Source organism: Zeus faber, assembly GCF_960531495.2.
Source record: "Zeus faber genome assembly, chromosome: 2".
In the NCBI taxonomy this organism is placed as follows: domain Eukaryota; kingdom Metazoa; phylum Chordata; class Actinopteri; order Zeiformes; family Zeidae; genus Zeus; species Zeus faber.
The window spans coordinates 27,860,034-27,874,267 of NC_137189.1; the positions used below are offsets into that span (position 1 = coordinate 27,860,034).

Genomic DNA, 14,234 nt, shown 5'->3' on the forward strand with positions numbered 1-14,234 from the left:
CGCAACAATGCAGGTTTTGCTGTGGTGGGTCACATATATACTTACATATAAAAACAGGAACTTTTTTTTTGTAAATTCCCCTTCAAGTTCAGAACACAGGTGTGTGAATATTTTATGTGAGTGAAAATTTCAATACACAAGTTCAGATTTTTGTTCCACAGGTTCTCGCATCCCATTCCACAACCTCTCGCATTTTGCAACATATTTACCTTCATAAGGGACAGGAGTTAACGTGACCATGAGGGTTAAAGGTTCAAAGTCAGGAGGATAAGTTAGAAAACACATCCATCCAATGTGAAAATTCAGTGTGAGGTAAAAACAGGAGGCATTTGGCTTTACGTAAGCACATAATGGTAAATTGGTAATTTATCATCACAGTTCCTTTCCGCATACACATGACTATGCACAAATCAAATATATTGACCTTGTGTGTGTGTGTGTGTGTCTGCTCACGTGTGTGTGTGTGTGTGTGTGTGTGTGTGTGTGTGGCTGCGTGTGTGTTGCTTTACGTTTCCTCCTCAGGTAGGTCAGTAGTGTCATCTCTGGGTCAGCATCGTTCTCCACGATCTGCAGAAACACGAGAAAACTCGACATAAGCATTGAAACTTCTGAAACTTCCAACGGGCGTCTCGTTTATCTCTCATTAAAGGATTGTTTCCCCTATTCTTCACCCCCACATCTGATCATTAAAACATTGGTTTCCATCATTTAAAGCCTTTCATAGCAACAACCTCGCTGAACGCTGTACTATTGAGAAACGTACCACTCCGACGGAGAGACTTACCACTCCGCTGCAGCTTCTCCCTGGGCTTCAATGCAGTCCAATAGGACAAATGTTTAAGACTCTAATTTGAAAAAATACTCTTTATATGGTCAACCAAAAAAAAAAATGTCAGAAGCTGTGCATTTTATCCGGTTCTCCTGGGTTTTATTGACTCTTTTGGCTACATGCGAACGCTAACGTGAAAAATACTAGAAACAGGAAGTTGCTTCGCTTCCTACTTAGTTCCTCAATAAGAGTGGTATGTCTCTCAACAGGAGTGGTGTGTTTCTCAGTTGCTCAATAAAAGTGGTTAATAATGTGTAAATAAGAGTGGTTAGTAAGTGGTTAATAAAATACGTTTGTCAGTAAGATTACTTGGTATGTTCCTGCAGTCGAGTGGTAAGTTTCTCAATAGGAGTGGTAAGTTTTTCAGTAAAACTGGTAAGTTTCTCACTAAGCGTGGTAAGCTTCTCAATAAGAGTGGTACATTTCTGCAGCAAAGTGGTAAGTTTCTCAATAGAAGTTGTAAATGTCTACAGCAGAGTGGTAAGTTACTCAATATGAGTGGTAATTTCCTGCAGCAGAGTGTTAAGTTTCTCAGTAAGAGCAGTCGGTTTCTGCAGCAGAGTGATACGTTTTTCAATAGGAGTGCTAAAGTTTTTCATTAAGATTGGTACGCTTCTCAGTAAGAGTGGTAAGTTTCTCAGTAAGAGTGGTAAGTTTCTCAATAAGAGTGTTAAGTTTCTGCAGCTGAGTGGTAAGTTTCTCAATAGGAGTGGGCAGTTTCTGCAGCAGGTGGTAAGTTTCTCAATAAGAGTGGTACATTTCTCAATAGGAGTGGTAAGTTTCTCAATAGGATTGGTAAGTTTCTGCAGCAAAGTGGCAAGTTTCTCAATAAGAGTGGTACATTTCTCAATAGGAGTGGTAAGTTTCTCAATAGGACTGGTAAGTTTCTGCAGCAAAGTGGTAGGTTTCTCAATAAGAGTGCTGAATTTCTGCAACAGAGTGGTAAGTTTCTCAGTAAGAGCGGTAGGTTTCCAAGTAAGAGCAGTAAGTTTTACAATAAAGCCCTGGTTATACCTTCGCGCAGATAGGGCACGGTGTTGTGCACTGCCCACGCAGAGAGCGCAGGATGTTGGATATTGCGCCGAGTTAACAAAATCTCAGAAGTGTGCGACCTTGCAACACGATGTTGTGCAGGTCCGCACACGCCATGGCGCCACTGCCAAGTGACATAATTTGAGTCACACACTCCCTTGCGCCTGGGGCAAGTATAAACCTAGCCTAAAAGTGGTATGTCTCTTAGGAAGAGTGTTACGTTTTTCAGTAATAGTGTTAAGTTTCTCAATATCAGTGGAAAGTTTCTCAGGAAGAGTGTTAAGTTTCTCAATAAGAGTGGTACATTTCTCATTAAGAGTGGTAAGTTACTGCAGCAGAGTGTTCAGTTTCTCCGTAAGAGTGTTACGTTTCTCAATAAGAGTTGTAAGTATCTCAATAGAAAAGCTTTCAGTGACGTTGCTAATAACTGTTAAAATTATGTAAGCCAATTGCAACCAATTGTGGGTTGAAAATATAAAACAAACTGTGTCAAAAATGTGTAAAAATAGTGTCCTTATTTGGGGCCTGGTCTAGGTAAATTAATAACTCCATAATGTTTGTTCAGCGTCACAGCCGCAAAGTCTTTTTTTTTTTTTTTTTTTTTTTTTTTTTTAGTCTAACAGCAGAGGGCGCTCGTGGTCTTCAATAAATCACCGATTAACGCGTTCGCTTGTCGTCAATCGTCATTAATTAATCGTCATTAAAGGCCCGAGAAACTAAATGTAACAGTGTTCAAAACATACTCGCATGGAAACTTATAAATATGACTGGAAGTAGGTAAAAAGGTAAAAATAAATAATGACAATCATAATCATAATCATAATAATTATCGTAAAAATAATAATAAAAATAATAATGATAATGATAGTAATAATAGTGGAGGTGACTTTATTTCCGCTGAAATAAACAAATAAATAAATAGACAGATAATAAAGAAAGAAATAAAGAAATAAAAGAATAATAATATCGGTGGACGTGAACTCCGGCAAACAAACAAACAAACAAATAAATAAATCAATCAATAAATGATGCTGGAAGAGACTTTATCCGACGTGAAGTTTAAAGAAAAGAACCATGTGGTAGAAATAAAAAAAGAAAAAAAAGAAGAAGAAGAAGAAACTGGAAATAGAATGAAAATAATAACACAAGTCACTGGATCTGAGAGTATAACAAATATTGCTGGAGGTGGCTGACTCTCCGGTCAGAAATATTGAACACGTCATTTCTGAAAAGTATAAAGTATAAAAACCTTTCTCCCGTTAACGAAGAGCACGAGCGGCTCCGCTACGCTGCCGCTCTCGCTCCAGGTCCCGGTCCAGGTCATAGCTTCACCTTCACTGGCAATGAAGCGGTGGCTCCCGGCGCAGCCCGTCTCACGCCGACCTGTCTGCGTGTCATGTGACTGGGATCCGACAAACCGTGAAACCGTGTCAATCATTAGGTGTCACAGCGTGAGCAACTGCGACCGGGGGAGGAACGGATGAAGGAACTGAAGAAAAGGACATTTAGATTGAAGACGACAAGGAATTTAGGAGGTGGAAAAATAGAGAGCGTAAACCAGGAATTAAAAACAGAAAGAAAAAAAAACAGGAGCTGAGAGAAACTAAGAAGACACGAAGAAAACAAGTAGATGTCCTTTAGTTAATCAGAAACGAGGATGTTATAAAACAGCAACATGACACACAACATTACAACCGACCCCCCAAAGGCGCCCCAAAAGGCCGCGTCCTCTCCCCGCTGCTCTCCTCGCTGTACACCAACCGCTGCACCTCTGGACACCAATCTGTCAAGCACCTGAAGTTTGCAGATGACACCACCCTCATCAGACTCATCTCTGAGGGTGAGGAGTCTGCCTACAGTACAGCTGGGAGGTGCACCACCACACAATGCTCTTTCGGGCCACCTGGGGTTATCCTCATCCCCCTACAAGGTTGAGTGAGGATGGAATGTGATCTGGTAAACCCTTATACGACAATGAACTCTGAGAGACTCATTAAAGGGCCAATTGAAGCGCGTCCTCGCCAGTGTGAGCTCCCGGGACCACGCCACGACTGACCGCTGGCCCGCCGCCACCAACCGGGAGCCAGCCAGAGGGCCAGACCCGCGTCCGACACCAGGACCCACGCAGGACTCGCCGGGCCCCCGTGCTGCCACCGCCAAGGACAAGGGCAGGCTGCAGTGGATCACTGGTTCTCCAGAGAAGGTGATCGGCTGCAACCTTCCTCCCCTTCAGGACCTGCACCCCTCCAGGGCCTTGAGACTGGCGGGAAGATTGTAGATTGAAGTGACGGGTGGATACAAGACCACCTTTTTGAGACTCTGCCTGCTGGCGAGAGGTTGCGGTCCATCAGGACCAAAACCTCCCGCCAAAGAACCAGTTTCTACCCCATGGCAGTGGGGCTCACCAAATTCACCTAATTTATATATATTTGACATTTTTATTTTATTTTTTATTCGAACTATATTGAATTTTATTAATAATTTCATTTTCCTTTTCCAGGACTTTTAAGCTTTATTTTTTTTAATGCTGATGGTCTGTACTGAAGTACAATACTGTACAGATGATCTCTGCATGTGTGGGTCCCACTGTTACCGCTGACCTGAAAATGAATAAATAAGAGACAGAGGTGCAAGTTCTTTTGATAGATGGATGGACGGGTGGACAGATAGATGGATGGACATCTGGATGTATGTATGGGTAGACAAGCGGACAGATGGACGGGTAGATTGATAGATGATAGATTGATGGAAAAGTTGATGGATGGGTGGATGGATGAGTGGGTGGGTGGATGGATGGATGAACTGGTGGATGGGTAAATGAGTATATGTATGTATGGATGGATAGTTGATGGATGGATAGATGAATGGGGGGTTGGATGAGTGGGTAGATGAATTGACGGCTGGATGATGACATGCAAATAACTTGATAACGTCCAGATAGCTTAATACCATACATATATCTTAGTAACGTCCGTCCCAACGTTCCATCCACCAGCCAAACCCCTAAACGACCTGGAGACAAACTGGAATGTGGGACTCACCCTCGCATCCTCTTCTCCAGATCGTTTTCATGGTGAGATTTAAACGTCCATGGTGACATCATGTGAGACGATTTACTAGTGATTCACGAAAGGAAAAAAAGGTTGAATTGTGACTCCTCCATGTTTAACTTAAAGAATTATAGTTATTAGTAAAATAATATTAGAGTTAGACTAACTCAGTGTTATATTATCATCTTTCTTGAAGACTTATAGGACACATACATTTATATAGAAGAATATGATTCTTTATTCATCACACACACTTGCGGTGACGGCAACTAACACACGCTTCATATGGTGGCCGGTAATATTAGTTTTAAGCGTTAAACCCATCGTGTCTTGTCCTTCCTCAGGGGGGCAGCCAGGAGCAGTGGGCAGCACTGGGTATTATACTGCATTCCATTGGAAGTCAGAAATCCGACTTAAATGGCCATTCCTTGTGGTTGTGGTTTTTACGACTTAAGTGGAAAACTTCAAACGAAGATGAAGTGACATCACTAGAAGCAATTTGGCTACATTGTGTTGCTAGCTGCCTGCAAATCTCAACAGAGAATAGCTAATTAGTAAGCTAACGTAGCGCTAGTTGGTCTTCATGCGTGTGTAAAACACGCTGGAAACCCAGAGGTGACAATTTCGTTTTAACGGTTGAACTTTTGATAACATCAAGAGGAATGTTGCTGAGCAACAGCCTTTTCCGGGACCAGTGCCTGGCAATAAATTAAACAACAACTTTGGCACACAGACTCCAGCTTCGCTCCAAATCAGAATCAGCCCTCTGGTCGACAACATATAAAAAATGAAATAAATATAAAATATTACAATTTAAACAAACATCTCTGATTGCATAGTCTTTTTTTTCCCCCCTCAGTGCTACATTAAACAAAAATAAATATTGGACCACCTCCACATTATATAAACTTAACAATTAAACACTTAAGTAGAAAATGACAACATACCTGGCAATAAAAAAACAGCAACTTTAGCACACTGACTCCAGCTTCGCTCTAAATCAAAATCTAAAATAAAACAATTATACATTTTTCTTAGTAACAAATGCAAATCATTGCGGAAGAGATATTGCACCTTTGAATCTATTGGACAAATAATAAACTTAAATTACAACACAGACAAACTTACAAACATTTATAAAATACAGGAGCGGATCTGTCATCTGGTCCACATGGACACAGGAAACCGGAAACGGAAGTGTCAGTGTCTTTACCCTTTCACCGAGACTGTTTTACTCCAGAGATCTGCAGGAGGTTGGTGATAAGTTCACTCTCAAATGACGCTCCCTGGTCAGAGTGAATACATTGTGGGAAGCCGCAGAAGTAATGGTCCCACAATTTCCAGGTAACGGATCATGCGGTCTGATCTGGACACAGAAACGCATGAGCGAGCTTCGTTAAGTGATCGATTATCACCAACACCTCCACGGTTTTGTTATTCAAGTCCTCGGCAGACCAGGTGTCTATGCACACAAGTTCTAGGGAGCAGTGGTTTTGATGCATTCTAGTAGCACACGCCCCTCAGGTTCTGGGGTGTTCCCTATGACACAGCGGGCATGTAACTTAACATGCTCTCTCACGTGTCTCTCTATGGTAGCCCATACTGACCCTGATGACCCGCGTCCTCATGACAGCCTCTCACAACATCACTCCTCAAAGATGCCGGTACGACAAACTGGTATCTCTTGCGCTTGGTAAGGGTGTCTTTAGATACTCTGTATGGAATGCCGTCCTCGATGAAAAATGTATTCCATTGTTTAAGAATTCTGACGACTCCCCTTGTCTCGTTCGATCTTTCACCTCTGGATGGGCAACGACAACGCTCTACAAAGACAACGGCTTTGGCTAAATCTGGATCCTAAAACTGCTTGGCTCTCAGCTCGTGTTTTGTGTATGACGGCATTGTGTCCTGCCCCACATCTGCCAGTTGCTGAACAGGGTTCACCATAGAGAGAGTCCTCATTCTCGCTCCTGTCTCCCACTCTCCATGGTTCCGCAGCACAGCGGCTACCTTAGTGGAAGGCACCTCACTCATCTCACTACAAAAGCTGTCAGAGAACCTGCTGAGCTGTCTCCTACTCACTGACTGGGTGTTCTGGCTTGCGCTGGTACGGAACATGTCCTGGATAGCGTAACTCGCTAGCTTCTCAGACTCCCCCAACAGCACTGAGTAGGGCTCTCTAGTCAGGCAATAACTAACCCTCTGGCCCGAAAAGGGTTCCCTACTAAACGCATCTGCGACTGTGTTCCTTGGGCCTGGGACGTATTTGATATCGAACTCGTAAGCTGCGAGTTTCGCCTACCACTGCTGCTCACACACATCCAACTTTTTAGGTGCGTAGAGGGTTTTGTTAGTATGTGTGTGAGAGGGTTGTTGTCTGTTCAGGCGGTGAAACGGTGCCCCTTCAACCAATGGCTGAACTTGTTGCATACTGCCAATTTAAGGGCCACGAATTCCAGACGATGTGCCGGGTACCTGCTCTGAGCTTTAATCAGTGATTTGCTAGCAAAAGCAATTGGCCAGGCTCGATCTTCGCCAGGTGCCACCTGCGACAAGACAGCACCAAGGCCATCAGAGGATGCATCGGTCAACAGAATGAATGGCCGGTTGAAGTCAGGGTGTGCCTGCATAACCTGTGCCATCAGCACTTCTTTCAGCTCTGCCACAGATTTGTCACATGCCACAGTCCAGTGTGCAGGGGTGAGCTTCCTAGTAGGAAGGCTCCACTTCTTGTGTTTCCTCTTCCCCTTGCACCCTGACATGAGCTCAAACAACGGTCTAGCGATTGACGAGCAGCTCTTGATGAACCTCTGGTACCCCATGACGAGTCCAAGGAAGGACGGAATCTTCTTGGGTGATGGAGTGACACCATCAGGGCATATCAAGTCTTCTTTTTGGACACCGACAATGGAGTCAATTTTCGCTGGGTCTGTGGACACGCCCTTTTTATCGATTACGTGACCGAAGGAGCGCACAGACCGCCGCAGGAAGTGGCACTTCTTTGGAGAGAGCTTGAGCTCTTCAAAGCTATACCTTAGTTGGGGCTATGACCATGACATCATCCAGATAGCAGAGGAGAGTCAGGAAGTTTAGGTCGCTGAAGATGTTCATCATCATTCTCATGAAACTAGCTGGTGAGTTGCAGAGGCCCTGCGGTAGCCTCTTGTATTTGTGTAATCTGACTGGCGTTGTGAACGCAGTGTACTTTTTGTCGTCCTCGTCCACTGGGATGTTGTAGTTTAATCCATGGTGCTAAAGAACGCATTACCACCCAGGACAGCCAGGCAGGCAGCCTGGTGAGGGAGCGGGTAGGCGTCCTTAACAGTTCTGGCATTCAACAAACAGAAATTTGTCGAGATACGGAGGTCGCCATTCTTCTTCCATCACAGAACCAGGGGTGAAGCATACTCGCTGGCAGATTTACAAATTATCTCTCTCTCCTCCATCTCATTGAGAGCAATGCACAGTTTCTGATACTGAGCCGGCAGAACACGTCTGTGTGGAAGGCACATCTTGGCACATCTTGGCTTTCCACTCATCAGACACCTCACAGGCTTCAAGGTCAATTTTGAACTGAATCACCCTCAGCCATCTGGACCTTTGGTCCCTGTGTCCCTGAAGAGGCATCAAAAAACAGCTGCATGCCGCTGTTTTTTGACTTTGCATTGAAGAGATTCAGGCCTTCTGGTCTCAAGCATATCTTCGACCGCTATGCAGGAATACACATCTACCACCTTGGCGTTCCGTCTCAGTATCACAGGTTTGTCTGTAGGGTTGACAATCTTTATTTGTATCCACCCGTCACCCCAGAAAGGAGTGACCATGCGACAAATCAGAATGGTTCTGGGAGCGGAGCGCGCACTTGAGGGCTCAATGATGACGGTGCTGCCAGGTGGCCCTCTCGATTTCACAGGGAGCTTCCCCCACACCAGATGTTCTTGGCCTGGCATAAGCGTGACAGCATTAGTTCACCCTTAGAGTGCCGACGATATCAGGGACCATGTCACCCTTCCAACGACGTATACCGGCCAGCAAAGCGAGGAAGTCGTTCATTTCGGCATGAGAGTCTGTTGGTGTTGAGATCGGTTGCCAGTATTTTTCTGATTCTTTCAATTTGTGGATGACATATCTTATTACATTCGAACCAATAATCAATTCATCTACTTGGCCAAGGACAATCATGGTGGGCACTATGAATTCACAACCATAAACCTCCAATGTTAGGTCACCTATGCACTTTGGGATAGCGCGGTTTCCCCCACAACCAATCAGCACCACGTTTGGGTTCTCTTCCACTTAACCAGTCAGAGCTCCAGCAGCAGTGAGCTTGTCTGCCGCCATTATGCTCATTGTACAGGCCATGGAGCCAGAATCCAGCATGCCATGGACAGGGGTGCAAAAGAGGCTGTCTGTGTCATTGACCCGTTGGGTGTTCTGGCATATGACTCTGGGTGACCCAGGGGACAGTTCATCGATGGCAGCAAAACACGACTCAACCTCTGGTTGATCACAGAGGACAATTTTGGTCACACCTGCACATTCCCTCACTGAATGCAGGCGCTCCAGTTTCCCTGGTGTTGCAGGGAGGACTGAATGGGGACAAACTCGGTGGCAGTCTGACCAACGTGTTGCTGTATGTTGGAAGGACAAGCTGGCTGCTGGTTTGCCGATGATGTGGGGCAGGACGTAGCATTTGAAGCACACACGTTCCGACTGACAGTGAGCGATGGTGGTGTGTGATGCATCATCACATACATGGCAGGCACGAGTGGCACCTGGGTCGCTATTTTGGTGTAGCCTTGGCTGCCTAAGCTCCTCTCGTTTTGACAGAATCTCAAGAACTGAGCATAACATGTCCCCCAAACGGTCAAGGCTGGACTTTTCCATCAAGGGTGGTACACTGGGGTGAGGGGACTCCCTGGTGGACTGCCTACATGCTTTGAGCTCTATTGGCTGAGGTGGAACATTACACAGCTCGTTACGTGCCATAGGAGAGTTCTGGGCTGTTGGTATAAAAGCTGCTACTCCAGGAAGCCCAAAACATTGCTCGCCTTTGTCGGTAACAAGGGAGTTCTGGTTCACCTGGAGTTGCCCCCGGCCCTTGGGGGACCCGTAGATTGCACATTGCAGTCATGAGGAATAGTGTTCTCAGGTGCATGGAAGGAGATACCAGCTCTAGCTTTGTGTGTTTGCGTTGCAAATGCACTTGAACGTCTCTCACCGTCCACTGTTCTGCAGGTCTACTTCTGAATATGAATGCCGTGTTTGGGTCCGGGCAATGTCTTGTAAACATCAGCGCTATCTCCCTACTGAGGCTATCTGCTCTCCCGCCATGACGCTTAACGAATTCTTAATGCAACGTCCGCTGCTCTGTTCAAGCGAAGCCAGTAATCAAATGGGCCCTCGTTGTGTCTTGGTATGGTAATATAAAAGTCTGCAAGCGGCAAGCTTGAATACGATACATCGCTAAAGTGTTGCTTGAGGATTCCATATATCAGTTCTGGATGATTGACACTGGAATCAAACCCACTGGAAGGTAGTGGAGATCTAACGTTTTCATCCTGAGGCAGCAGTCCCGTTGTGACATTATTACCTGAATGTCTGTTCACCGATGCACTCTGCTCTCTGACTGCGCCACCTGGGGCCTGAGGAGTGGAGTTTATCGGAAGCATAATTGTGTTGTGGTTGTGGTCGTCATCCTGTTCGTTATGAACATCATCGATATCTACTGAAACAAAGTCTAAGAAAAGTCTAAGAAAAACATACAGGGCCCTTAGGCACAGCCCCACTCTGGCACAAACTGTCCTCAAATAGCGCCGTCATTCCTCAAATAATAGTTCAAAATACACACAATTTATTGGAAAAAAATCTGAATAACCCTGTAATCACCATGTAACAAGCAGTGGAACTGGATCTATACAACTACAGTGCTAGAGAAAAAAAAAGGCAGAACGTGGTGCTTTAGAGGTCAGCCACTCTCCTCTTAAAAATACCAAAATACTTTCTGAAACCACCTTACAAAACTCTGGACAAAACTCTCAAGTAAGGACTACAATAATCTTGACTTGAAAAACGTATTTACATTTACAACATTTAATACAGATTCAAAGTTACTTTAAATAAACCTGTTGATTCTCCACACATCTCGGTGTGAACAGGCTCATTTCATCAAGGCGATGCACAGTTTGGACTCCAGGAACAAGCAGGATGCAGCTATCAGTTTGAGAGTACTGTACTTAAGAGCAAGACCCAAAATGTTTTGACATGGACAGTACGTGACCTAGATGGTGTTTTGATAATAGGAATTAGCCTTTATCAGGACATGAAAACAACTTGTAGAATGAAAGACAAGATTCAAGATTCAAGATTTTTATCTGTCACATACATATGCATACAAGCATACTGTATGTAGTGAAACGACATGGCATCGCACCCGAAAATTATGCACAATAAGTACTTAATGGTCAATAACTAACTGGCACAGTAGCTAAGTAATTAACTAAGTTAAGTACACCTGCAGTGCAACTCTTTATTAATTCTCAAATCACCAAGAACTGCTGCAATAACATTGTCCTGGTGACTGGTGTTGGAAATTAGGACTTTGCATTAACAAATAAAGCCATGCCAATTGGTAAAGCCATTCAGAGATCACTGGAAATGATGACACATGCTTATTAACAATAACTGGCAATACATGTGCAATTATTAAGCAGGGATCATCTTATGCAGGTGTAGATTCACACACACGCAGGACAATTGGACATTTGCAGTATGACTCACCCAGCAGCTCTGTAGAGATCCAAAGGACACTCGTCCATCAAACTATAACAAAGAGTCGACTACCCTGGACCCCACATCTTGCTGCCTGCAGCTTTATTTATGGATCCCTATTGTTTTTGCTCTGATTTTTATCATTATTAATCCTCTTGGCATTTTAAGGGGAAAAAGTGTCTAACCCACAGCAACTGCAGTACGCACAGACATGGTTGAGGCCTCGTTGGAACACAGGTCACTTCATACATCTTGTTGTTCGATCAATATCTATGTACATTTGGAGCCGAAATTTGTGAAAAACTGTTGCAATTTTACCGGAAGTAAAAGAACGTTGGCGGGACTTGATTCATTTCAGGAGCAGGGCACTTTGTGACATCATCATCCAAAGTTATATAAGTACAAGCTTCATCTCTCGGAAGTCTTTGCATCCAGCGACCTTCGCCCTGTGGACTGCAAAGCCTTCGCTACACGTAGACAGACAACCAATTACTTAACCTTAATGTCCAATTAAGGTAACCAAGATCAATTGTTCAAATCTTTACGGCACCAGAGAGAGACGAACACTGGCCACACCTTCATCCCACAACGCTGCAGAGAGGATGGAGGGAGGGAGAGGTAGAGATAGATCGTTGGACAAAGAGAGAGGATTAACCTAATGAGATTGGTTATAGAGAATCACCACACCAGTGTGTGTGTGTGTGTGTGTATGCGTGTGTATGCGTGTGTGTGTGTGTGTGTGTGTGTGTGTGTGTGTGTGTGTGTGTGCGTGTGTGTGCGTGTGTGTGTGTCAGATCAAGTCATCATGGCCTATTTCTCCCTGACTCATCCCTAGAGAGGCTTTAATATTAATAAAATTCAAGAGAGGGGCGAATGGATGAACAGACAGGTGGACAAAGATGGACAGGCGGACAGGTAGACAGACAGATAGACGGAGGGACAGACAGACAGCTCTTTTCCCCTGCAGGCCTCCAACCAGGTGGGCCTGCCGGTGAGTCCAGGACGCGGTTAACAGACTCATACTAAAGCAGGTTCCAACTTATTTTAATATAAACAAGAACACCTAGTAATGTCCCTTTAACGCCTCTCATAACCCCCTTATAACATCCCTCATTACATCCCATAATGACGCCATAACATCCCCTACGCCCTTTGTCTCAAACTGAAAAGTTTGATTACACACTGGGAACGCACTGCACACACTGCAGGTAATGCTTTCTAATATTTAGATGACGTTGTTTGAAGTTCCACAGAACACGACCAAAAACGAATATGTAGTTAACCCACACTGTACATCAATTAGCAGTAAAGGGGTCGTTTTCACTTACAAAATACGGACTTCTAAGGAGGTGCGGAACCTCTCCAGTCAGATCTCCTACCCAGGAAGACCAGACCGTAACCATGAGAAAATCATCACAAACCAAGTGTTTAAGACGGTGGCGCTTGTTAAACGGGGATCCTGTAAAGGGGGAAATACAGGGATTCCACATTATCTCCTACAACAGAAACGGCTCGGCCCAAAATGAGTCGACCCAACCCAAAGCCACTCCAGACACTAGAGGACATCATGTGACTCCATGGACGCCGGTCGTCATGTGACCCAGGGCGCCAGGGAAACCGATTCCCTGCGCAAAGGGGATGGAACAATGAAGACGTTTGGACTTCAGTGGCTCTGATTTCACGCCGCGACCGCTGATTTCTTCAGTGTGATTGTAAAAATAAGTGATGTAGGACGCACCGACGTTAGACAATCTCAATTCAAATACTAATATACAATATACTACAATTATATTACTATGTTCATATACTGATATTCTACTATATTAATATACTACTAATACACTACTATATTCATATACTACTATTCGACTATATTAATATATCACCACCATTAGGGTTAGGGTTAGAGTTATACAACTCTATAGTCTCTACTCTATATTCATATACTACTAATATTCTACTAAATATTTATATACTATGAATGTTCTACTATATTAATATACTACTATATTAATATACAACTAATATTCTACTATATTAATATACAACTAATATTCTACTATATCAATATACTACTAATATTCTACTATATTAATATATTACTCCTACTATATTAATATATCACCACTACTAATATTCTACTATATTAATAAATTACTAATTTACTGCTATATTAACATACTAATATTCTACTTTATTCATATACTACTAATATACTGCTATATTAATATACTACTAATATACTACTATATTAATATATCACCACTACTAACACACTTCTATATTATTATACTACTAATATTCTACTATATTAATATCTAATATTCTACTATATTTATATACTACTAATACTCTAATAATATATCACCACTATTAATATTCTACTAAATTAATATACTACTAATATTCTACTGTATTTATATACTACTAGTATTCTACTATATTCATATACTACTAATATTCTACTATATTAAGATACTAATATTTAACTATCTTAATATACTACTAATATACTATTATATTAATATACTACTAATATTCTACTATATTAA

At 43.2% G+C, this 14,234-nt stretch overlaps 1 protein-coding gene across 1 annotated transcript in view; it reads right to left on the reverse strand.

Annotated features, from left to right (window-relative positions):
* xdh (xanthine dehydrogenase) overlaps positions 1 to 3,185 on the reverse strand; it is a gene marked incomplete at both ends in the record, with an annotated part of 34,284 nt that extends 31,099 nt beyond the window's left edge. Inside the window, 2 exons of the mRNA XM_080023819.1 lie at positions 510 to 567; positions 3,111 to 3,185. Coding sequence (XP_079879945.1) covers positions 510 to 567; positions 3,111 to 3,185 — 133 coding nt within the window. The remainder of the gene's footprint in view (positions 1 to 509; positions 568 to 3,110) is intronic.
* Between the last annotated feature and the right edge of the window lie 11,049 nt (positions 3,186 to 14,234).